This window comes from Lingula anatina, chromosome 4, assembly GCF_051362555.1.
Source record: "Lingula anatina isolate TDL-2025a chromosome 4, LinAna3.0, whole genome shotgun sequence".
Taxonomy (NCBI): domain Eukaryota; kingdom Metazoa; phylum Brachiopoda; class Lingulata; order Lingulida; family Lingulidae; genus Lingula; species Lingula anatina.
Window position 1 is genome coordinate 1,776,347 of NC_141770.1, and position 26,761 is coordinate 1,803,107.

Consider the following 26,761-nt stretch of genomic DNA (forward strand, 5'->3'; position numbering starts at 1 on the left):
GATAACCAAAAATCATTATGAAGTTGTATTTTAAAAATTGAAAAACTAATCAGTTACTATACTGCTGCTACTTAAAATCATACTTGTATTAATGATTATGATTGTTGTTGTGTTGCAGAAAACCTTTCCGGTTGGGAGTTTAGCTTTTCGGGTTTCCCTGGAAAGCGCCATTTTGGAATATTTGTAAACAAGTCGGTTCAGAAACTTAGGTGAGAAGTAGTTTTCTTGAGGACCTGTTCCTGACGTTGTAATGCTATTGAACTAGTTAACGTGGACTAATCAGACTTAAGTGATAAAAAGCATTTCAATAAACATTGTATATTTGTTTTATTTATTATTTAATCTCTCTCTCTCTCTCTCTCTCTCTCTCTCTCTCTCTCTCTCTCTCTCTCTCTCTCTCTCTCTCTCTCTCTGTGCGTGAACATGCATTATTTGCGTACAGGGCAACAGTAAAATAACCTACCCACCAACACCAGAATTTATAGATCAACTGCTTGTGAAAACTTCCTTTTTCAGCATGTGAATCAGGTGGTTCTTGGTCCTCAACATGGCTCTGCAAACATTGGACCTGTGTAGGAAAGAGTCCGGGAAGATATGGCAGAGAAAGCCTGTTCCTTCCACTGATGATGGGTGAGAGGAAAGATACATAGATCAGTAATTAGATACATGGATAAATTTAAAAAAAATGTCTTACTTTGGATCCTAATATATGTATCTAAATAAATGAATGAATAAATCATAAGATTTATATAAACTTGAAAGATAACATTATGCATGAAAAAAGTTGGTTCAAAATGCTGAATTCTGTTATAATATGCCTTTTTCTGAAGACCTAGAAAAATACAATATATATGATTTGTATGGGCAGGGTTTGGGGCTACGATATGCCATTGTGTTTGATATAAATTTTCAAGGATCAGAAGCTTCAAAAACTTATTTCCCCTCTCTCTTTCCTGTTTCTCCACCAGTGTCATGGTACACATCACTCACAGCGTGTCCAGTCCGCTAGCTCTTCAGTCCAGGAACATACGCTTCCTACACGTGGCCTTTGACACAACAGGAGATCGCTTCGTGGCAGGAGATTACCAGGGAAACATGTTTGTCTTTGATCTCAGCAGAAACAGGTATGTTAGGCAAGTCCCTGTAACTTTCCCCAGTGCTTTTAAGACTTAAAATTTTAATATTTAAAAATTACGATGATCCTAAAAGCAATCAAAACCTGGTATCAGTGTAAGATTATTTTATATTGTAACAGTTAGTAGTAGAATGTTTTCAGAGTATTAAAATAAAAATATGTTACTCCTCCAGGTATTCTCTGGTCCAGCGTACAGGGACTCCATGTTCCTCGTTGGCTTTCACCTTAAAAAGAAGAACAGAGTTCCTAGTGGGGATGTCCGACTATTCCCTGAAGTGTTATGATATAGGTATAAGCATTTTCTTTACATTCTTAGCAACAAATTAATCTTATTTGGACAGTTTGATAATTGTTACCTGTGAAAATACACTCAAAGTCTTAAGTTTCTATTGATTGAAGTTTATTCACTGTATGGCAGGGTTAATGCTTAGTGTGAAAATTTTATTTTTTTAATGAAAATGTTTTTCTTGTGGTATTAAAATGATATATCATTATGTTGTGTCACTGTCACATATATTAACATTACCTATTGATAAACTGTGCCTAAAGTTGTTTAAGATCTGTCTTCACCGTGATTGGTGGGCCTCAGAAAACTACTGGTGTGAATCAAAGTTTACCAGTCCCAGGATAAAATCTTAAAACTAATGGAAAATGCTTTAAAACAAGCACCAAATTTTTCACAAATCTGTTCAGGTTTATTTTAGTGCTTCAGAAAACATGACATTGTGTCTTTTTCACAGTTTGTGACTCTGATGCTCTATTTACTGGTCAGTAAGTGTAGACCATTGGCAATTGTTGCAAATTTATACATTTTCTTCCCTCTTGTTGTAATCAGATAGCAAAGAGCTTGTTCCCTGCATGAGTCTCCTACTACACACCAGATTTATTTGGCTGCTACCAGTGGCAAATGTTGCTGACTATGATATTGTTCTCCTTTGTTGTAATCAGATACCAAAGAGCTTGTAGCCTGGATGAAGGGTCATGAGTCTCCCATACACACTATATCTATCCACGCCTCTGGACGCTACGCGCTGACTTCCTCCAACGACACCGCGCAGCTCTGGGATCTGGACACTTTCCAGAGGAAGAGGAAGTTGAACATCAAGGAGAATGTTGGGATTGTTAAGGTGTGTGTTGTCGTGATCAAACAGATACTAGTTCATAAATGAAAATTATCACACACTATCTTGTCAGATAGATCGCCCCCCCCCCCTCCCCCAACCCCATCTCTATTCATGGGTGTCTGGTGCTGGCTGAAGTTGTGACATTTATAAGAGGGTCCTGGCCGCTATACCACCTAGCAGCCAGTGAGAAACAACATCTACTCACATCAGTCTGATGAAGGCCTATGTCCAGGTTGGTCATAAGCTAATGATATGAAAGATTTTCGGCTTGTGTTTGATAATTTTCATTTATGATCCAACTACCAAGCTAATGAACATTATTGCTCAGATACTAGTTGTTAATTATAACCATGGCATTGAACACGACATCTCTCTTCTCTATGACTGCATTCCCAGAGATTTAGACTGATCCATCTGGAACGACCTAACTCCCTGGGGGTTCCCGCTAAATTGCAGTCAGCCGAGCGCACAACAGTTAATTATCCCCTAACAGCTTTTAGTAGGCGGTACAGACATTAAAGCTGGTTATGCTGACACCAATCTAGTGAGACTCCCCAGGCAGATAGATCAATCTAAATGTCTATGGGAATGGGGTCTATGATGAAATAGTGGAGATATGATAACATATAGATTACCTACTTCTTGGCTTTGCCAGCATGGTTATCCATATTTATTACAAGACACTATGCCCACAAATGATTGGTAATAGAGAGAGTTAGGTCAATTGATACAGAAATCAGTGTCAAAACTTATGTTATTTTGTTATCAAAGACTGGAAGATATGCATGCAGTATTTCTTTGAGAAATTTTCCCCTTTATTTAATTCTTATATTTGTTTGCAGGTGTTTTTCCTTCCACTGAGTAACACCATCATGACATGCTTCAAGGATGACTCCATCTTTGCCTGGGAGGCCGACACCCTGAACTGCAAGTACCAGTTGCCTATTCCCCCTGGGAATACACCACACTATAAGGCCTTTGCTGCCACTAAGTAAGTACCAGCAGTTATTCATAAATAAAACACTTTCCTTTTGGCAATGTTTTATTTTTTCAATATTTGCTTTTAAATTCTTAGTGGCATAAGAAAGTCACTTAAGTACTCCTAGGTTCGCTCCTTAAACCATCCAACTGTCTTTGAAAATACAGGCCATTTTTTGAGGCCATTGGCTATCCAAATCATGACTAGATGGCTCTCAGGGGAAAGCCTTTGTTACATAGTAAACCACACATTTGTTATGTATAAATTGCCTTACTAATCTCCCAGGAACGGCAGACTACTGGGGGTTATGGGGGGGGGGGGGTGTCTTTATTACACAGTAAACCACAGAGTTGTATATAAATAGTCTCCTCATCCTCCAGGGATGGCAGACTGCTGGTGGCGGGAGGAAAGTCCAGGTTTCTCCATGTGTGGACACTGGACACCAGGCGTCTACTGAGGATAATACAGCTTCCAGCCAAGGTCACCTCAGTGAAGGAGATGGAGTTCTTGCCTGATAAGTTTGATGCTGGTTCCAGTCAGGTATGCTTGGTTTATTTTATATTATTTACTATGAAAGAGCTATGAAGAAGTTTGAAAGAATTGCACTCAATTTTGCTCGGAGAATTATTATATGGTGTTTTTCCAAAATTTTTCTAATTTCAGAATGAAACCATTTAAATTATTCAGGCAATTCAAAAGTAATACAATTTATCATATTCACAATTCAAATATGAAACCATTTTAAATTTATCATTCTTACAATTCAAATATAGGACCATTTTCATTATTTTCACATTTATTCTGAAACAATTATTTTGAAATGCATCATTTTCTCCCTACCCCACATTAATTTTTTCTCTCTCCTCTCCCCTAGGTCCTGGGTGTCCTCAGTCAAGACGGCATTATGAGGTTTATCCACATCCACACGTGTAAACTGCTGTTTGACCTGGGCAGTGTAGGGGACAGAATCAACACCATGGCTATGTCTCCTACTGGGCACCACGTGGTGGGAGTGATGGAGGACGGGAATCTTAATATATACAGTGTACAGGCACTGACTGCAGAGTTAAATAAGGCAAGTGATATGATAATATATACAGTGTACAGGCACTGACTGCAGAGTTAAATAAGGCAAGTGATATGATAATATATACAGTGTACAGGCACTGACTGCAGAGTTAAATAAGGCAAGTGATATGATAATATATACAGTGTACAGGCACTGACTGCAGAGTTAAATAAGGCAAGTGATATGATAATATATACAGTGTACAGGCACTGACTGCAGAGTTAAATAAGGCAAGTGATATGATAATATATACAGTGTACAGGCTCTGACTGCAGAGTTAAATAAGGCAAGTGATATGATAATATATACAGTGTACAGGCTCTGACTGCAGAGTTAAATAAGGCAAGTGATATGATAATATATACAGTGTACAGGCACTGACTGCAGAGTTAAATAAGGTAAGTGATATGATAATATATACAGTGTACAGGCACTGACTGCAGAGTTAAATAAGGCAAGTGATACAGGGGAGGATTGAGACGTCTTCTGGGTCTTCTGGAAGACTGTCAGTTTTTCAAGGTTATACCGTCGGGTATCTAATTTTCTCTGTTGGAAGACAGTCAGAAATTGAGGATGGATCAACAAGATAATTTGGAAGACTGTCAGAAAATATATCTGGATCAGCCCCTGTGATATGGATGCTCTTTGTCTTATGAAGTTTAAGGATGCTTTTTATCTAAAGACGTCCTTGTTTATCTGTATACGTTGACACTATGTTCATCCACAAGACTTTCCAAATATCCTGCTGAATGTTTCATTTTTTCACTCAATGGTAAATCCAAATAATTTTTGGAATGAGTTTATAACTGACTTTGATACAGCTGCAACACATACAAGAAAGTATCTTGTGAAAAAACAAAGACAGGACAGTGCTGAATAGTCTTGATGTGTGAGATTATTTTTGTAACACTGTTAATTGACTTATTTCCAGCCTCCTCCCCCGTTGGTGTCAGTGGTATCATCTCAGAGGAAGCAGGAGACTGGAGACGTCACGTCATCGTCGCAGGCAGACGTTACCCAGGGGAAACGAGCTTCCAGGTTAAAACGTAAAGCACGTTTGGCTCAGGGCAGTGAGGTGTCGGCTGTGGATGTGAAACCAAAGAAAACTAGTCATGAACAGGTAGGTAGGGTGGGGTGAGGTGAGGTGAGGTGAGGTGAGGTGAGGTGGGATGGCTGGGGTAGGGTAGGGTAGGGTAGGGTGGGGTGTTGTGTGGCAGTCTTTGTGTGCTTGAGTTTTAACCTTGGGGTTAAGATGTGGATGAGAATTCCTTTACCTTTGGAAAATTTGCTTCTCCTTTTTCTGCATGCAGAATAAAATGTGAAACCTAATTGGAATTTGTATTACTTATTCATAAATGTGAAATGCAGTGTAAGAATGGGACTTTTTTCATTTTAATTTGTAAACATTTTCTATTTTTTTTTATCCCAGCCCAAACATTTACCTTGTATTCATGTAGTATTATGCCTCTGCGATCACTATGTTACTCTGGAAATCCGAGCTCTTATACGTCCACTAATTGTTGTTACATGTAAATGGGTGTATTTTCTCAATTTGATATCGTAACAGGTTGGACTACCTGAGGGCCTGAACATGGATAAACTGATGGCTATATTGAGGGGCTATGGAGAGTATCCAGCTAAATATAGGTAAGTAAACTGATGGCTATATTGAGGGGCTATGGAGAGTATCCAGCTAAATATAGGTAACAATATATGGCCATGTGGACATAGAATTTGATGTGTAATATTGAAATTATTATGAAATAAAAATGTGGGGCTTGGTTTTGAAAATTTTCTGGACTATTAAAGCTGCCCCAAGTGTCACCTGTTTATGTGTTAATAATCTTATGTGTTCATTCCTGCATTTGATATGTTTAGAATTCTCAGTTTTTTTTTTGTGAGATAGACAGTTCTTTAAATTTTAAACAGAAAAAAATGAGTTTCAAAAGAATAGTTAAGGTACTTTTGGTTTATGTAAAAAGAATTATAAGCTAAATACATACATTATTTTATGTCCAGGATGTTTATCTGGCGTTCCATCTTGCGGCTACCAGAGAACCACGCGGCGTATGCCTCCCTAGTAGACAAGGGCACGCACCCAGCGTATGAAAACATACATGAGAAGTTTCCTATTAAGAGCAGAAAACTGTTGAGAGTGCTGCAGAGGTCAGATTTTACAAACATTTTGGTTTGGACCGTATATTTTTGCATTGTTTTCATGTAAACAATTATGAAACTAAAAATTAAATACTTTCATAATGAAAGATATTGTATTGGAAACAGTTAATAATGGTCATTTTTATCTTCTAAGTCATCTTCAATTTTGTATGTGTTGTGTTAAAGAATTGCAAAATAATCAGTATTTCTTTCTGTACATGATATTTGAAATGAACATTTAAAAAGCACAGTATCTATTAATTGGAATTCTACAGGTGCATTACCTCATGTTTCTGACACACTTTCAGAACCCTGTCGGCGCTCTCTCACTGGTCGGCCATCTTTGGTGAGATGGACTACCTGCCTCTCCTGACCTTCCCCTTTGTGAAGCTGTTCCAGAATAACCAGCTGGTGCTGTTTGAGATCATAGCAACTGTCCTAGGTAAGGCATTATACATACTGTGCTCTCTCATTACAGTCTTAATGTCAAAAGTTGTTGGTGTTAAGTTATAAGTTGATAAGAGAAATGAATTAAGCATAAAAGGTATAGACATTTTATTGTATTGTAGTCTTTTAATGTCTCATTTTGTTTTGGTTTTGTTTAAAATCGGATCTTAGAAATGTATTAACCAGGAAGAAGTCGGGATGAAAAGATGGATGATATTAGATACCAACTTTTTTCCTGTGACTTAATTTAGTAGCAGTGGCAGTTTGATAAGCAGCTGGTAGAAACTGGAGACTTGACTCTTGTTATCCAAGTTTTGTTACATAAATCAGAAAACAAAAGCATCACTGGTCTATTTCAGTAAACTGGTGTCAGCACTGGTTTGAGTTCTTCCCCAACCCTCCTATCAATGTTCTGGGGATGGTGGAGAATGTCCTCGCCTTTCATGACAAGGAGCTACTCCAGCATTTTGTCAAGTACGGCGTCACCTCACAGGTCAGTGAGCTCATTCCCAAAGAAACTATCGTTTTACGAAGACTGATCCAACTCTGTGGATACCTTTGCTGAATTCAATCAGGTGTAAAGATTAACATGCCTCCACTTGTTTCCATTTTACTTGTACAACTACCGGCTTTTCTGTATTCTTCTTAACGCCAGGAGGAGGCATGTTAATCTCTTAATCAGATTGAATTCATTGCTACTGAGATCAAGCTCTAAAAGAGATGAGTCATTTGGCGGGGTTGCCCTGACACCTAATAAAACCTTAATTGATCTATATTCATGTGAGTCTTAATTGAAACAAGTTTAGTTTTTGCATTGAAGTAAACATTTTTCTCTTCAATTCAATTTTGACTGTTTATCTTGCTGTTATCGTGAAAATGAAAAATTCTTTCTTTATTTCTTGTGCTTCTGTTTACTTTCAAAGTAAGTTTAATATCTATTTTTCTATCTAGACAGTTTTAAAGGAGATCAAGTCTTTATGTAGTCAGCTTTATCTTCAATTTGAAAAGAGATTATGTGTCTTAATTATCTGAATTGTAATTGGTATTATCAATCAGTCCCATTATTTTGTCAGATCTATGCGTGGCCCGTGCTGGAGACGCTTTTCTCTGAAGTACTTACCAAGGACGAGTGGTTACGACTGTTCGACAACGTGCTCAGTAACCACCCCGCATTTCTCCTCATGTGCGTGGTGGCATACTGCACGGCATGCAGAGGACCTTTGTTACAGTGTATAGAGTTTGATGATTTTAAGGTATTTTGTGTGACAGTGTATGTGTATGGTAAAATAAATAAATTTTAGTCACTGAATTTAATGTTTTGAATAATTGTCGCATTAATTGTAGTTAATAAGAGTAATAGTCAGATATAAGAACTTAAAATTCAAAGTATTACTACACCAACCTTTTTATGGTGCAGTTGACCAATGATTGATAAGTGTCATCCTTTTCACTCTTAATATCTCAATATTTCTATACACTCTGTAATTTTTTTTTTGATAAACAAAATAATGTTAACAAACCACCTTTCCCCCCCTCCTCAGTACTTCTTCCACCACCGTAATGCCGTGGACATAGGGGACGTGATTAAAGAAGCGTATAGGATTCAGGAGACCACCCCACCTGACGTCCACCCTGAGAGGATGCTGGACACGTTCCAGCCACTGACCAGGGGACAGTACCCAGTGTTCAATAAATATCCCAAGTTTATTGTGGACTATCAGGTACATTTGTGTCAAGTGATGTGATTGGTTCTGTACGTTTGTGCCAGGTGTTGTGATTGGTTCTGCAAAGATGTATCATATTGAGTAAGTCAGGGGGAGATGGGTCTCTCACGTCTCACATTATAATGTGACAGCTGCTTACTTTTAGATTGTCGGTGTGAACATGACTGCAAAGTTTGCAGTGCATTCATGAATTTATCCAGAGTGTGCTTATTTTAACTATTCTTTTTACAACAAACTACTCTCTATCCTCAGTTTTATTTCTAAGGGTGCCTCGCACTATGTAAAAAATTCACTCTGATAGGTTTCTTTGATGGAGTTCCTATATTTTACCCACAATAGATGTTGTTTGTTTAATTTTAAGCTTAATTTTATTTTGAATCCCAATCTATTCAGAAAAGATAAATGATTAGCTAAAAATTACCTGAGGATAAAGTGCAGCTTTAATTGATATTTTAAACTTTGGTTTTAGATAAATGTTTAAAATCGTGATCTTATGAATAAGAGTTAAATTCAATCTAGGTTCAAGAAAGAGAAAGAATTCGTGAGGAAGAACTGGAGTACCTGCGACAGCGGCAGGTGTCTCTTGAGCTCCAGAAAGAGACTGAGCGTCGTCAGCAGGAGGAGGCTGCATGGTACAGACAGCAGGAGCTGCTTCTGGAGGCGGAGGAGAAGAGGAGGAAGATGATCTCAGAGGAGGAGGAGAAGCTTTATGAACAGAGGTCAAGGTAAGAATTATTATTAGGACAGACAAATGAATGGTGTCTCACTGTAAACAAGATCAGCTTAATCTTAGGGTCATTAGGTAGAAAATATAGGTGGTAAAATTTTGATTTTCTCATAATTAGGGTACCTAACAGATGTATAAATTTTTATCTGACCTTACCTTACAAATTAAGTAAGGTAAATATGTAGGTCTAATCACCATAACCAAGTAAATGAGAATTCCTACTTGCTATAATACTTTGGGATGGGGAAGAGGGGTAAATTTTTCCATGATGTATAAGTTTGAAGAAGGAGCTATTTTTTAGATTTTATATTTCTGTGGAAGTTTGCTGACATAGAAAAGTTAAATTAGACTTCACGTTATAGTAAAAAGCTTTTTCTTACATTGAGAGATATGTTTTAACGGTAACTTAAGAATTAGTAGAACTTAAAAAAAAAAACAGCAAACATAATTATGAAAGGCATAGTGCTTTAAGAAAAGTTTTATAATTTATTTGAAGGCTTCAGGCCATGAATCGTGAAGTAAAGATGAAGGAAATGAAGCTGCTTGATGCCACAAGAAGAAAATACATGAATTATCAGCAGAAACAGAGGACATCAGAAATCAAGAGACTGGATGATGAAATACAGAGAAAGGTATCAGAAAAATTGTGGTTTGGCAAACTGAAGTAGTCTGATGTATTCCGTTTTAGTCAAAGTATGGAGATGTTTCCTTTTTTCCTTTGACCAAAAGTAAGTGAAAGATATTGTATGATAAGATACATAAAGATGGAAGTAAAGTTAATGAAGTAAAGAAAGAGGAAGAAATGAAGTGAAGTAAATATCTTTAAAATGTAACATCATCATATTTTAAAAGGATTTTCCATTCAGTTCTTTGACCTTTGTACACAAGTGAATATTTTAGTAAATAAGTAAATCCATAATTTCTAATAATAATTATATCCATACAAGTCCACATTGTATTGACTGGTCCCTCACATCTCCTCTATATATGTCCTTACCCTAGGCTGCTATGAGGGAGATGGAAACTCAGCATGCAGTGCAGGAAGCAGAGATAAAAAATCTGGAGTTACAGCTACAGAAGAAAATGTTTGAACAGGTACAACTGTGGCATTGTTGAACACATACAAAAACATGGGAACAGAAAACGGTTTGATAAAAAGAAATGCTAATGATAAGTTGTCACATGTAATTTGTTATGATACTGAAATGAGCATGCAGTTAAAATTGAAGTTCTCTGTTGTCTGAGATGCTAGTCTTTACTAAGCCAGTTATTTGCCCATAGGATTATGTGTTCACAGATAAGTATGCAGCAATTTCATATATTATTGTTTTCACCCGTACAGGAATTATACAGAGAGCATGCAGAGACCACCCAGAAACTACGTTCTGAGTACGACGCCTTTAGGAAACGCCAGGAAATTGAAGATAGGGGGCAGCACCGTGTTAACCTGGCAGAGCGAGAGAGGGAGCAGGAAATAAGGAGGGTAAGTTTTCGTACAGATAAATAGATGTCAGCAGCAGTGTCATGTATGTAGATGTTTAAAGGGTTTGTCCTGGTCATTTCTATCTTTTGTAGCAGTATGTAAATGTGCTACAGGTTGAAATATTACACTTATCACATTGACTTTTATTGAGTAACTAGAACATTATGAAAATGTTGTAATTAAAGAATTTAGAACCAGTTGTACAACCACTATGTGTCCCTGTGATTGATTTTGGTCATTGATGTTGATTACTGTAACAGTGACATGAATGCTCAGGGTGGCAACTGTTTTTTCAAGTTTTCTGCAGCATTGTGCTCAGCAGTGTCATCTCAGTCTCAACTAGTGCAATATGTAGTCACATCTCACTCTGTCACTCTGTCTCACACTGTGTCATGCTATTTCCAATGTATCATCAACAGCCTGTGATGTTAACCACTTGCCCCACTGCCAATGCTGGCAGAAATTGGACTCTGGTGGCCTGTAAGTTGAAAAGCATTGGTACAGACTGCATCATTGTTTCACGTTTCCCATAGTGCCAGTATATACATGTGACATTAAATATCACATCTGTGATAGCCAAGCAGGTAGCTGGTTTTGTTTTCATAGTTCATCGACCGTTTGCATTCATCAGGACAGGCTGATTGAAGAGTATGTGTTATAGAGGATCAGTTTTGGGGGATAAAACTAGTTAGTACCACCAGCCAATGCGCTGGCAGTTTTCAAGGTTTTAGAGCTGGCCCCTCTTGTACGGTTCCAACAGCTCGGCATTCTGGCGTCGGATGGAAGTCACTGTTACTGCTTCTCCTCCTTATATATTATATGTACAGACAATAAAAAGGCAAATATATTGAAGACTGTAGGACTGTATGATTTGGTTATTATTCAAAAACGAGTTAACTGTGCTAGGATTTTGATGTCTGAACAGAGAGTCAATAAAAAAAAGAGAGGGGGAGAGATCAGGATCTGATACTATGGATGTATAAATGTAAAGCAGAAAATCAATCTTGAAACAACAAACTGAAATGCTCTAGGACACGTAGGTTTGTGTTTTGGGGGGATAAAATCAATGCCATCTAAAATAGGAAAACATGCTCTCTAAAAGCTTTTATAGAACAATGAGCAGAACTAAAATAGTTGTTTCTGGATATTGATGGACTTGATGTGAAGGTACACATTTGTTAAGTATTTACATGTGTAGTTACTTTTTGCAAAAAAAAAAAAAAAAAAAAAAAAAAAAAAAAAAAAAAAAAAAAAAAAAAACTAACTGTTCCCAACTTTTGCAAGGTTGCTGTTATTTGATTGCTATCTTACTCATTTCATTATTCTTGTTCACTCACAAAAATTAAAAATCTGTTGAGAAACCATCTCAGTTTTATTAAGAAATTTATTACCATTTATTTTCTTTAGAAATTTGTTACCATTTATTTCAAACATTACAAAATTAATGGGACATTGTCTTAAGAAATACAATAAGTTTTTGTTCAAATCTGTTAAGTGCATGTTAACAGTGTGTGTAAAGTAAATACAGATACATGTCAATACTTTGAAACAACAGATGTGTAGGAGAAAAGCAAAGAATACAGGAAATTTGTTTTTACGCCAAATATTAGCAGTTACTGATTTAGAATCATATTGCATTTACAGCGAGTATTTCAACCTTTTTATGTACAGACACAGATGTGTCTGTACATATTGCCATCACCTGCGTCTGTCGTCGCCGTCGCCGATCATGTCGCCGTCGCCGTCGCCGTGCACTTTCAGCGTTAACACCATAAGTGGAAGACAGTTTTACTTTTTGGCTTTATATTTACAGAGCTGACTAATATTCATAAAATGCAGGTCAAGTTCGAAAATCAGCATGATCGGGCCATTATTGTAGAATTTATCCTGTTTTTTCACTTTTTAGCATATATGCAACACTGTTAACACATTTCAAGGAAAACCGATAGGCCTGTTGTCATGAAACTCACAGGAGTTATCAATCTTACTAAAACGCAGGTCAAGTTCGAAAATCAGCATAATCGGGCCATTATTTTATAAGTTATGCTGTTTTTTCACATTTCCTCAGATTCAATTCTTAGGCATGTTAACAGTCTCATTATTTAACTAATAAGATTAGTAAAAGTGTTTGTTTGACATTTCCTGCATCTTTACAACATTGTTAGTTGATTATGTAAAAATGATGGTAAACTTGTTATCATGTATTGTATAATAGAGTTTCAAAAATGGAAATAAACTCATATCATTGCAGTTTGTCAGATTCATTCATTCACTATGTTCAGAAACTCAGAATGGAGGAAATTGGACATTAAACACTGTTCTATTGATATTTTTCCCATCTCATCAATTTTCTTAGTTGATCATATATAAATGGCAGTAAATTGTTAATTTTGTTATATGTTAAAAAATTGTTAAAAATGGAAAAAAAAAAAACATTTCAGGACAGTGCTGTCTTGTCTACATTTTAGCATTTTCAAGGTGTGACTTTGAAGTTCCTTGGACCTGAAGACCTTTGCTAGGAACATTTTCTGAATATCCATGATACTAATATTTTATTATTAAAAATTGATGGTAATTATCCTGTTAAACATTATGTAATATTGCATCAAAATTTGAAGACACCCCTATTTTGGACACTGCTCCCATGATGACCATTTAAGGAAAACCATGTCACTTACTGTTCTCAAACTTACAGGAAGAAACATGGGACTTAAATAAAGCTTCAGTGGGCAATGCAGTCTATTTGGTAAATTTTTTTGGCAGTTAATCAGTTTTTTGTGAAAATTTAATTTTTCACATATTGGCATTTTCAAGGTGTGACTTAAGAATCTCCACCGGCTTGAAGACCCATGCTAGTCACATTTCTGAAAATCCATGATTCGGATCTTTTATTATTAAAAACTGATGGTCATTATGCTGTTAAGCATTATGTAATATTGCATTAAAATAGAAGAAAACACAATTTTGGGTGCTGCTCCCATGGACATGAAGCCAAATGGTAATCAAATTTTCTACATGTCCATGCTATTTATAGTCAATAATCAAAAATTGGTGATAATTATTCTGTAATTTATTATGTAATGTTACATCAAAATTGACAAAAATCTTTTTGCACTGCTACTACAAACATTATGAAAAGAAAACTGTGTTACTTATTATTTTCAACTTACAAGTATGATTTGTAGGATTGGCATGCAGTTCAAATAAGGAAGCCAGCTCAAATGGGTTATCATTTATTATTGAATTTACGCAGTTTTATGTGAAATTTTCATTTTTCTCATTCTGGCATTTTCAAAGTGTGAACTTAAACTCCCATGGGCCTGAAGCCTTACGCTTGTTACACATTTCACTTACATTGGTATTACCTGTTGAGCATAATTAAAATTTGATGTTGAATTTGCAGTTAAGCATAATGTACTTTTGCATCAGAATTGACAGTAGCCTGTTTTGTTATTTCTTGCTTTTTGTCTGTACATTTGACAGCTTTGCTGCCTTGTTTTAATCTGACAATAATGTTGACATGCATTCTTAGCAACCGAGGCCTTTTCATTTTTAAGACCTTTGAAACTGAATAAAATTGTATCATTTGATAGAAATTCATGAAATGGCTTATTAGATTTTCATAATGATTTAGTGCCTAAACAGTTATGTAATACTATGTTAGTCATGCTAAAAAAATAGATAATTATTCTTAGGCATCAGACTAGATCAGTTAGTAAATCAATAGTAAATCAACAGTAATCTGTTTATTTCACTGTATTTCAGGCCTGCAGGCCAAGAGTACATAAATTGAGTTCTATTTATAATACTGAGCTGACTACACAGGGATATATATCATAAATGACACTAATTACTTATCTAAAAGAACATCTCTTAATTTCTCTGCATGATATATGAAGGCAGCAAGTCTTTTTATAAAGTCAACATTATGTGATGACAGAGCAGTCGCTAGTGACAATGTTGTAATCTCGGGAATCAACAGTAAATCTGATAAGTAAGTATTGGTTTGTGCGCCAGAGATCATGATAACTGTAAGTTAATTTATGAGTATTTTCCAAACTAATTATCTGATTGTTGTTCTTTAAGCTCCCATAAAACTTTTCACAAGGAACATCCAGGGTTGCTAGTTTTTACAAAAAATATTGGTTTTATTTGATTCCTCTTTGTTTTCTGGTGTAAATCTGGAGTAGTTAACAACATAGCACACCTGACCTCATTTCAGAACTGTGAACTCTTCAGTTCTGAGGACAATATTTTCAAATGAAGTAGTTTATATTCCGTTATTAATCCCATGTTTCTTCCAAAGTTCAGAAAAGTAAACTAGTTGATCTACGGTAATTGCTCACAAGTTTCACACTCTTCACCAATTCCAAATATTTTGTATTATTTCAAGATTCTTGAGTTTTAGTTTAGCACAAAAATCTACCTTACTTGAACTGAAATGGGTTTTCAGAGTTTCCCATAATTTTTCCAACTCTTATGGCCAAACTGTGAAGCTGGGCAGTATATAATAATTTTTCTTCAAAATTATAGGGACATTACAGCACTTATTGGGACAGGTAGTTTATGGATCCGTGTACCCAGACCCCCTTATCCACCCCTAGATACCATGCATAATAAATACTATTGGGTAAAAATAACAATAGATTTGCCTTCAATAATTAACCAATGAAGTCAATAGCTTGTGCCTTTGATGTAAAGGTTTATTTTATTGTCCATATTTCTCCTGGGTTTTGTGTGTTTGCTTGATAATGTGGTGAAGTAGACAGCTGACTGCTGGGGCAGTGTAATTATAGTAGCAAATATAAAAGGCTTGTTTTTTTTCATCGAAAAATCATTTGGGTAGAAAAAGGCAACTTAGCATTTCTGATTGATCAGGTCTTTAAGCCTTTTTTTTCAATCTTACTTTAGCGTGTGTCGTTATATTTTGTGGGTTTTGAATTGATTTTCTTTAAAGAAGCAAACCATAAGAAACAGAATACACTTTTTTATTTTGTGGTGTAACAGAGCCCATATTGATTCATACTATGGTCTACTTCATGTTAATTCAATAGAAATGTGAGAAAAAACACAAACTGTTTATGGAAATTTGTAAAGAAATCTTTCATCTTCTTGAAAGCACTGCCATTTTATCCGATTGATTTTTTTTTTTTTTTTTTTTTTTTTTGGTGCACTTTATTTTGGTGAACAGAAGCAGGAAATAAAACAAGTATTTATAGTAAAGTACACAGTGCTTCCTTAGTTCTTGTAGTTGACTTAGTGTGTGCATATTTGGTCATGTTGATTTTAACCAAAATAGTAGGTTCACATTCCTTTTTTATTTCCACAAATATATTCATAGCCATATATACTCTAACTACAAAATTTGTACAGTTGCATGAGTGGGATATTACTCAAAGAAAAAGTAGAAAGGAAAAAAGAACCATTGGATCTATTCTCTCTAGTGAAAAAATGAAATTGAATAATTAAATAGATGTATTAAAGAATCAGCTAATATAAAATCTAATTGAAAAAAGACTTCCCATATTTATCTTTATAATAAAAAAGTCAGATTTTTAAAATTATAAAGCTTGTATTTGGATGACTACATATGATGAATTTTGAAAGAATAAAGAACAGCAGGTTGAAATTTGAGCAATAAGCAAATATATATACACACAAAGTTTTATACATTTTCTGTAAATAGAAAGACCAGAGGCCCCTATTATTGTCAGGTTATTTTGTAAATTCTATCACACTATTTAAAAAAAATCTTGGTAATTTTATATTATAAGGATGCTGAAGTAATATGGCTTTTCTTTCAAAACTTTGTATTCAGGTCTATCAAAATTTCTGAATGTCTAAAAATGATTCATTTGTTTTCTTCTTGCCTGATGAGATCTGAAACGTAATATAAAAGGTGTGTTCTCTCCTTATTACAAATTAACAAATGTACAGGATTGTCAAATAGTAGTTAGTACAGAGAAGGTAGCTGATACAAAGTCTATAAATTCTGATTATCTCTGATAGAAAAATAGTTTTGACAGAATGCAAATACATAGCACCAATAAGCGATACCACACAAAAATTGACCTTGTAATAGTTCAGAGTTTCCATACCATCTTTTTACAGTTTCATTGTTCAATATTTCCTTTACCTTTTTGTGTTTTACTGCCTTTAAAAAAATACCATGTTGAGCTTTGGAAAACTCTGGAAAGTGCTACTATTTGGCCAAATTGAGTTTTGGTAGATCCACATAGTACACCCAGATTGAAAAATATTATTCAATCCAAATTTTTTTGTACAAAATCACTTGTTTTTGTTCCAATATAAAACATTTCTGATAGCCATCAAAAATTATATCACTTTGGTTTCAGTAATGTTTTCTGGCATTGTGACACTGGATAAACAAGCTTCATTACATGTACTTGTATTTTTTAATGCAATGGTTAAGTTTGTCTGCCACAAGAACATGTCCATCATCAGTTGTAGATATCCCCAGTGGCTGATGCAGCTTGTCGCCAGTGCTCTCAATGCAAGACACAAACGTGCCGTCATACTTAAAAACTTGCAGTCTGTTGTTACGGCCGTCTCCAACAATGATGTTCCCATGTCGGTCAGTGCATACCCCAGATGGACTCTTGAACTGACCTTTGCCCTTTCCCTCGAACCCTATCTGATGCTTAAAGGAAGCGTGGCGGTTGAGAACCAAGACGCAATTCCTCTCCTGGTCGCACACCATGATATCGTCGTCTTGGCCAATGGCAATGGTTCCAGGCCGCTTGATGCCGCGGAACGTAGAGGTGATGTCACCTTTCTTGTTGAAGATCAGGAGCTTCTCGTGGCAGTAGTCTGAGACGATGATGTCGCCATGACTGTTGGTACCAACACAAACCCCTCCGCTCTTCTCACCATTGCATATAGGCATGACCTGCTTGAGGCGGCCGTCGAAATCAAAAATTAAGATACGATCAGCGTACAGCTGAGAGGACTGGATGTAGGCCTCAGGGCAGATGATTTCTTCTTTTGCGGCATTGACACACACGTCACTGCTCCCTGTCAGCTGACCTTCTTTTTTCTCCTCCATGGCAGCGAGGTGAAAATGGCGGACGTACTTCCCGTCTTTGTCAAATATCTGCACTTTGTTGAGATCCAGGACAAAGTAGTTCTCACCCACAGCATGGACATGACGAGGACGGAATAACTGACCTGGACCATCTCCCTCCTCGCCGAACTTCATTACAGGATTATTGCTCTGGACCAGGATGGGGACCTCTTTTAAGGTTTGGTCATGGAAAACCAGGCGACATTTGTGAGGGCCAGAGATCTGTGGCCTGAAGGTAAAGCTGTAATTGCCATTCCCCCTTTCCTCTGTGCTGACACCACATACCTTGTCTCCAAATGGGTCCAGGATGTCCAGTGCCACTTTAAGGCACGAGAGAGGCTTGTCTTCGTAATTGGCTATCGCGACCTTGACACAGGATTCCAAGCTAGCCGTGGCACTTTCTGGCTCCATGTCCACCTTAGCAGGCATCCATTTTGAGTTGCGGAGACTTCCCATTCGGTTCAGCCCACCTCGAATCTCCTGCAAGGCATCGAAATCCTTAACAGAGAATTGTGGGTATTCTATAGTGACTTCCTTGGAGCTGCAGTTAGTGGCGTCTTCACCCTCTATGTTGTTTGCATCTTCCTGCTTGGCGGTGTCAATCAGGTCTTGAAGCTTGCCTTTCTTGATAGTATGGCTGATTTGCTCTGAAGTGGAGGTAAGCTGATTGTAGTGCATCTCTGTCTCGATGATCATGTCCTTGAGCTTTGCTGCAATATGGCCGTGTTGGGTTCTCAAATTTTCCTTCATCTTTTGCCGGCGTTCTTCAATAGCTAGGCAGCACTTGTCCAGGGAGGTGTCGATGTCGGCCTCTGTCATCTTCTGCAGGCCGTTGAGGGAGCTGAGCTGCACTTGTAATGCTGACAGGATGTCTTCTTCTGACTGCATGAGTTGGCGTAATTTAGTTAACCTTTCCTGTAGTTTTTTAGTGAAGTTCCCCTTCATCACTGCCACCTCAGTGATAACGTGACCCTCACTCTCACGATGACTGAGAATGGTGCAGTCTCGACAGATGGCAGTCTCGCACTTGGAGCAGAAGAAGGACAGCGGTTGGTTGGCATGGGTTTGGCAGCCATCTTGATCTTTTTGTCGTTTGGTCATTCCCATCAGTAGTTCCTCCATTTCCATGATATAGAAGTTAGTCTGGAGATGGGTGGCTCCACCTGTGTGTAATAAATGTGATGAATTACTATATATCAATGGTCCATCTCAACTTGATCACAGAACACAATAATTCTTCAGTGACAAGGAAATTGAGCAAGTAGACTAGTCCGTTTTTCCTGCTTTGATTCCCATTGTGCACTGTAAGTAGGAGAGAGGTCCAGCCGACTACATAGCTATTTCAGAAGTTGATAATTCACTGGAAACTTACATATGATGCCATCTCATTTTCATTATTTAGAAAATTACTTTGATACATGTGTTCCACCTTGTGATATAAGGATAGCTAATCAATGTTGATTGATAGCCAGTCTTAAGTAATTGGTAAAAGCAGTCAGACTGTGATTGATATGGAAACAAACCTGCAAGCTCACTTGCAACACTTTAAAGTTTGTTAATTGGTCCTGGGGATCTCTGGAGGGAGATATGAGACTTGGATAATAAAAGTATTTAGAATACATCCTATGTCAAATAGAAGGAATTTTTGTTTACATATGTATTGCAATTATTATTATTATTTTTGTCTTTTGTTCTTTGATTATCCCATTATTTGATTATTATTTTGTGGAAGCTATATGGATTTTTAAAGCACATTTTATTTTTGTAATTAAGTGGGATTTAAGTTTTAGAAGAAACACATAGGACACCAGTTATAAATATAGTGTTAATTACACAGGTGTGACAGTCATGGGGATTTCCTGATTTGAGGGACTTTATTCTGTCCAAACAAACACCTGCATGTAAAAAGTAAATACATCATTGGCTGGAGTAGCTCTAACACTTGCCAATTTAGCCAAATGTTAACATTAACTTAAATTGGCTTAACAAAAGAGGGTTGATTTGACTTGTTTTAGTCAAAATTTAATCATTTGGAGAAAAAACTTGATAGAAGAGTAGTGATTGGTAGCTAATGCCTCCTTTACACTGGACGGCGTCCTTTCTGCGACCATGAAATTTGGCATCGCTGTGGTCTTAATAAGGAGGCACGAGCATTAATTTTGTATCAGAATGAATGCTCAATGATCGGCCAGTTGTCGGCACGTAAAGCATTATAATTTTTTAACTCTCAAATGGGGCCGTACTGCTGGACGCAGAAAGGACGCCGTCCAGTGTAAAGGGGGCTTAAGTAAAAAAAAAAAAGTAACACTACCCCAGATTGGACTTTACACAAACCCAGCCACAGAGGAGTAGACACCCTATTTATTTACCTGGAGGCAAGCCGACCTCTTGTCGACATGTTGGGCACTTAGCCTTCCCTTTGGAAGTCTTCAGTCCATCAATACACTTCATACAGAAGGTGTGGTGGCAGGGCAGGAGTTTGGGCTGGTGTTCCTCGTGGTCATACTGCTCAAAACACACCTGACAGCTTAGGAGCTGGTTCTCCACGTCCATGGTACTGGAATATATGGAACAACTATATTAGGTGTGTTTATGGGGAAATATATATAATAAATACAGGAGCTGGTTCTCTACGTCCATGGTACTGAAAGACATAGGACAACTGCATTAGCCATATTTGTGGGAGAAATATTATATAATAGATATACAGGAGCTGGTTCTCTGCGTCCATGGTACTGAAAGACATAGGACAACTACATTAGCCGTGTTTGTGGGAGAAATATATATAATAAATACAGGAGCTGGTTTCTTTCTATGTCCAAGGTACTGAAATATAGGGAACAATTACATGAGTCATGTTTGTGGGAGAAATATATATAATATACTGACAGGCAATGAAAACGCATCATTTATTTATCAAATTATATTTTTAGTTCCTTTGGCACATTAAGAAATAACAGTTTACGTGTGAAATATGACCCATTATTCAGACACACAAGGTGAAATAAAGGTCAGAAAAGATTAAATTTTTTACTTATTTATATGGTTGGAATCGATTCTCGGTAAAAAAGTTCAAGAAAGTTTTTTGCTGTGTTTTCATTGACTGTCAGTATAGATATAAGAGCTGGGTCTCCATGTCCATGGTACTAGAACACAAGGAATACAATGACACTTTTCTGCTTTTGAAACCTTGAGAAGGAAATGTCTGCATGATTGGCAACAAATATATCAGGGAGTCATTTGTCTCTGAACTAGTCAATTTATGAATGTTAAACCTGTCATAATTATTTATTGTTAGATACCTTGTCTATGAGCACTGCACAAGTTGTTGTTAAGTCCTTTCTCAGTCTCGTCCTGCCATGACACTTGTTTTGATTCTAGATTGAGCTCTAATTCCTGTCACTCTTTCCTTAGAAACATGTCACATTTTTGGTTTCTTCAGACAAGGTGGCATTTGTCACAGGACATCTGAACACGGAATTTTCATCTTGTCATCCTCAGATCTTGTTAGGCTTGTTACCTGCACCTGTCACGTTCAACGCACATGTTCGTTAAGGCAGGAATGGTGTAAATAGGGTGATGCGAAGGTACCTTAGAGATCTGCTTTCAGGGCTCGCTTGGTGACACAAGGGGCCCAGTTGGCAGTATAATGGAAAGCTGATTGATTGGTAAATGACTGATACTGAATGTGGTGTATTGTGGTATACATGTTCAGTGGCCAAGGATTGATTGGTATATCAGGGGTGGAATTAGGCCGTCTGCCGGGCCTTCTGGAAGACAGTCAGATATTCAAGTTTACATTGACGGGTATCTAATTTTTTTCTGTTGGAAGACGGTCAAAAATAAAGGATGGATCAAAAAAGATAATTTGGAAGACTGTCAGAAAATATCTGTGGATCCGCCTCTGTATATGACTGTAACTGAATGTGGGTATTGTGATATACATGTTCAGTGGCCAGGGCCCTGGCATATCTAACCACTTATTGTAGACAAATACAGAAATGCATGGATGAACAATTGACTGAAATGGCAATCGGACACATTCATGTTTGGAGGCCCTTTTGCTGTACATAAAGCCAATATTTGTACTTGTTGTATCTAGACAGCTATCAATCAATTATTATCATTGTTTCTATTGTTAAACCAGTTATTGTTCATGTTAGGAGGATGTATTTCATAAACTCCTGGCTGCAACCAATGAATGAATTAATAATTGTGGCCTTTTATGGCGGATCAATATTGTACACAATTACTCCTCATTTGCACTGGGATGAAATGTTAAGATATGGGACTTAGTATTGAAGAGCACTTGTTTATGGGTATTAAGACACCTGGTGAATTCTTTTACCTTGGATGTTATGAAAACAAAATAGGTTATCTAACTTTTATTCATTGGTAGGAAAAGTGAAAATTGTGCAGGCTAGAGCACTTTCAAATTGTTTATTTAGTAACTTAGGTTTGCAGGCCTATTGTATAATACACTGTACGATTTCTGGGAACAAATGTAATGTTTTACATCCTGTGGAAGTGTATACAAGACTTCCTTGTATTTCTCCAGTAATAACATTTGGTGGATTTCCTTTTTATTTGTGGGAGTGTAGAAAGTTCCTGGGTTTCAAATGCTATTTTTAATATCAAGAAACTCAGGAGAAGAGGATTGATTTTCATCTTTTTTGGAAACATAAAATTAATGATAATAATAACAAGAAAAAGAGTATATAACCTTTCTCTACATTTTTGAAAATATTTCTGCTATAAAGCACTTTAACAGCCTCTATTATAAAATGCACTTCGACTTGTCAGTGAACAGAATATTCCTATCAGCATCTTGACTTGTTATAAACCAGGTGTTTCCATTTATAGGTGTAATATAAGAAGAAATATTATTCAAAACAATAAAAGCTGTTATCTGTAGTAAAAAGATACTTGTAATGTTTGTGCTAATTGGCATCTATTTTGCCATATTAAATGCAGATATTTTATATATTTTGTTTACTGATACACCAAATATCATATATATGTAATAGACAGAAAATCTATATTATGGATTACGAATATGAATTATGTGTCTGTGTGTGCCTGCGTATGTGCATGCTTGCGTGTTTGTGGGTGTGTTTGCTTGCGTATGTGTGTGTGTGCACACAGTGAGCAGTGTATTGAAAACACGACCAAGGTCTTTATTGTCTTCTGTTGACATTACATCCAATGTAAAGATCAATACTTTTTTGTCACTATGTTAACTTTGTAATTGATCAACTTTATTGCTGTTAAAAATTCTCCACAGTACTGATGTGTCGTTTGAGATGGATGGGTCTAGGTTATGATACCAGGGAAGTTCTATATATTATTATTTTTTTTGTGATTTTTGTGTACATACGTCTGTTTATCAAATCGTCAAATTTCTGTCTTTTTAAAGGATGGATATATTGTTCTTAAATTTCATGCACAGCAAATTTCAGGGGTGGATGTTGAGGAATTTTGCTAAACATTTGACTTTTTCTGGAATCCAGCTCACATAATTCTCTCTCTTTTTTGTCTCTTAATTGACAGCAAGCCTAGGTAATTTGTAGAAATCATTTACTTCAAAATAAATGATAAATATTAATTTCAGTATCATAACTTGTGCATAGCACACTACATATCCTCTGAGGATGTTACTGCTGGATGTGCCCTGTTAAATTTAAATACTGACAGTGCCTGTGTACTAATTATATATCACTTGGTCTGGGTAAAAGATCAGGGGCATGAGGCAAATGCTTTAGATGTGATGTAGCATGCAAGACATTTGGTATCATAATGCCTTATATATTCATGATATATATAATATTATTTTGTCTCTCTGTAGAGGCTGCAGCAGAATCTGGCCCATGCCGAGCATGTGACTACAGATGCTGAGACAAGAAAACAGATGGAATACAGACAGGAACTGGATAACCTGGACAGGGAGATGCAGAATGTGCAGGTAGTAGAGCATGTGTGTGCATACACGTGTGTGTGTGTGTGTGTGTGAGAGAGAGAGAGAGGGAGGTATGTGGATAACCTGGACAGGGAGATGCAGAATGTACAGGTAGTAGAGCATGTGTGTGCATTCTCTTTCTCCCCCACCCTCTCTTTCATTATGTGTGTGAGAGTGGATAATCTGATTTTCTTGCATAAGATAAGACATGAATAAAGGAGTTAGAGAATAAAACCAGAAATCTGAAGAATATGTAGATAATTAGATCATTACTCACAAGTTTCAAACATATCACTTAAATCGTGTTTGTTCAAAATACAATTATTATTATTTTCTCACTAGCTGGCAAAACTACAAAATGAAAACCGTGACCTGGAGAAAGAAGTCCACAAACTGATGAATGAACTGAAAACTAGAAGGGTTTGTATGAGTTTGTGAGCCAGGGCCATTTTGTACTGTTTAATCCACCCTTATATTGACAGAAATGCTCGATTAGTGACATGTACTTTTCTGTAGTGAACTGTACTTGGTTTTTCCTGTGCTCTGTACTTACAGGAGGCATAACTGGTTCTGGAGAAGTCACGTGGCACATCTTCCGTCATTCCAATAAATGCACACCAGTCACTTGTTATTGTATTTGTTCTTTTCTTTTTAAAGCTCCACCCACTCATTTTTTTTTTCTTTTGCAAGATCTCAGATTTGAAATATCAGACTTTGTTTATAGGGGAAAATGCTATTAGGTCATTAAAACTTTGGAATATGCACACTATAAAAGAACTTAAGCCTCCAACAGTTTATAAAAATCCTGATTCTAAATTTTATCATTTGCTTACATTACCAGGAAGTAGAAGCCATAGATATATATTGATAAACTTATATATGCTCTAACTAGGAAGAAGAGGCCACAGATATATATTGATAAACTTATATATGCTCTAACTAGGAAGAAGAGGCCATAGAGACCCTGGAGGAGCTCCAGGCCCAGAGGCGCCAGGCAGATGTAGCGGCAGAGAGGAGGACACGTCTCCTCAGGGAGGAATCTGGTCTGGCTGAGGACCACTTGGAACAGCTGGGGAACACGCTGGACCAGTCCTTTGGTATGGGATAAGATTTGTATATCAGTCTAAAACGCTTTGGTTATTTCTCATCTTTTTATTATTTTTTCAAAATGCTGGACCAGTCCTTTGGTAGGGGAAAGGGTTTTTGTATTAGGCTTTGGTTATTTCTCGTTTTTTTTATTACTTTTTGATGGATCAGCCTTTTGGTATGGGAGAGGATTTGTATATAAGTTGAATCTACTAAGAAAGAAGTTTTTCATGTGCTTGACTGATGCTGTATATAGAATAATTCTGTTTTATCAAGTTTTAATGTCCTTTTCATAGTATCGATCAGTTAACATAATATTTGACATATAGTGAGATTGAAAACACAGAATATTGTAAATTACTACATTGCTATCTTTTGGGTGAAAGAAATATAGTATCCTTCTAATTTGTCATGTATTGGTGTTGAAGTTAAACCTCTTTATCACTTCAGAGCGTCTCCGAGACCTTAGGCAGAGAGCGACAGATAACAGAGACCAGTCTTGTCTGAATGAGGTTTCCACAGGAACTGATGGTACCACTACATGTAAGTAACAGATAACAGAGATCAGTCTTGTCTGAAAGAAAGAGTGTAGCCCTGAAGAAATAATGTTCTAGTAGGACTTGTATCCCCAAACAAACTTACCAGCCTCATCTGTATATGCATTACTGATACTATTAGATCTATAATTTTAACGGAAATAAATAAATATTTACTTCAAATTTATTTGAATTCATTTTCTGAAAAAATCATCATACTGAAGATCTTGTTAGCTTTGGGGGTTAAAAAAATGTGTGTACATTTGTGCAGCTTGAAGTTCAGAAGCACAAAAATAGGAGAAATATTTTTATACATACAAACAATTAAGGTGAGAGTGGATCTTGTAGACACAGATTTTGATTGTGTCAATAATATTGCTGTACAGACTTAATTTCCATTGCTTGAAATTATTACTTTTCCTTACATGTGATTTCCTTATTTTCCAGTGTCATTTGACAGAACAGGCCGCACAAGTTTAGATGAAGGAGAGGCCATGCTTATGCAGGAAGTGAGGAGGTTGAGAGAAAAACTGGCTTCGGATAGCAGGACTAAGAAACCGCCTGCAGAGTTTTGATTCAAAAGCTTGGAAGGGAATGATAAGGAATATGAAAAAATAGACTGCAGAAATTAAGTTGCACTGCTTATGGAATGTGGTCCACACAAAATAGGGCAGTGACGCTGGCAGCAGAAAGGGGATATGTTGTCAAAAAATGCTTTCTTTGGTTCGGTAAAGGGTATCAACTTGTCTTGGAGAAAAAGAAAAAAAACTAGATTTATACACTAGTGAAGCAGTTGGCACATTTTTTTCGCAGAGGAACACAATTTATGTCGGAAAGAGATAAAACTTGATGGCAGAAAAAGTGAGGGGTCACAAAAACTTTCAACCACATGTCGGGACTGTCACAGACATTTTTCTCTTCTTCTGGTATATCTGATCACAACTTGAACTTGGAAGCAAGATATATATATTTTTATGTAGATATACTGCATCAATCACATTAAATTTTTTAAGAAATTGTAAAATTACACAAGACTTTCATAAGTTTGATTGCGATTCTCTGTGTGTATATTCGGAGTGAAGGCTTAGACTGTGTTCCCATCCCAAGATCAATCTAACAGGATTGTTCCATCTCCAATTGGTTTCTCGCTATATTGCTTTCAGCTTGCACTTAGATGGCTGGCACGCCTGTTTAAGCCAGGGGGTGGAAACGCGCTACTTATATGATTATGACGAGCCTAACCGTCAGTACCGG

General features: G+C 36.7%; 2 protein-coding genes across 4 annotated transcripts; one reads left to right on the plus strand and one right to left on the minus strand.

Annotated features, from left to right (window-relative positions):
* The first annotated feature begins 99 nt into the window (after positions 1-99).
* On the plus strand, positions 100-26,485 carry LOC106180417 (TBC1 domain family member 31). 3 transcript variants are annotated; one of them, XM_087011872.1, is made up of 25 exons: positions 100-209; positions 517-630; positions 969-1,124; positions 1,309-1,424; positions 2,084-2,262; positions 3,102-3,250; positions 3,619-3,778; positions 4,113-4,289; positions 4,626-4,649; positions 5,239-5,427; positions 5,875-5,954; positions 6,327-6,473; positions 6,773-6,906; positions 7,271-7,404; positions 7,985-8,164; positions 8,453-8,632; positions 9,155-9,360; positions 9,859-9,994; positions 10,365-10,457; positions 10,705-10,845; positions 23,775-23,891; positions 24,228-24,305; positions 24,829-24,982; positions 25,422-25,514; positions 25,955-26,485. In XM_087011872.1, exons 2-25 carry the CDS (start codon positions 548-550, stop codon positions 26,080-26,082), a joined length of 3,234 nt encoding a protein of 1,077 aa, XP_086867998.1. In that variant the 5' UTR covers positions 100-209; positions 517-547; the 3' UTR covers positions 26,083-26,485. The 3 variants fall into 3 exon arrangements, with proteins under 3 accessions (XP_086867998.1, XP_086867997.1, XP_086867999.1); XM_087011871.1 differs by lacking the exon at positions 4,626-4,649 and having other exon boundaries at positions 4,113-4,313; positions 25,955-26,483; XM_087011873.1 differs by lacking the exons at positions 4,626-4,649; positions 24,829-24,982; positions 25,422-25,514; positions 25,955-26,485 and adding an exon at positions 24,778-24,819 and having other exon boundaries at positions 4,113-4,313.
* LOC106180418 (tripartite motif-containing protein 2) lies at positions 16,145-22,875 on the minus strand. Its single transcript, XM_013564399.2, has 3 exons — positions 21,232-22,875; positions 20,299-20,486; positions 16,145-19,092 (listed from the first exon to the last, which is right to left on the minus strand). The coding sequence occupies exons 2-3, from the start codon at positions 20,480-20,482 to the stop codon at positions 17,243-17,245; spliced, it is 2,034 nt and encodes a 677-aa protein (XP_013419853.2). The 5' UTR covers positions 20,483-20,486; positions 21,232-22,875; the 3' UTR covers positions 16,145-17,242.
* Positions 26,486-26,761: the final 276 nt, after the last annotated feature.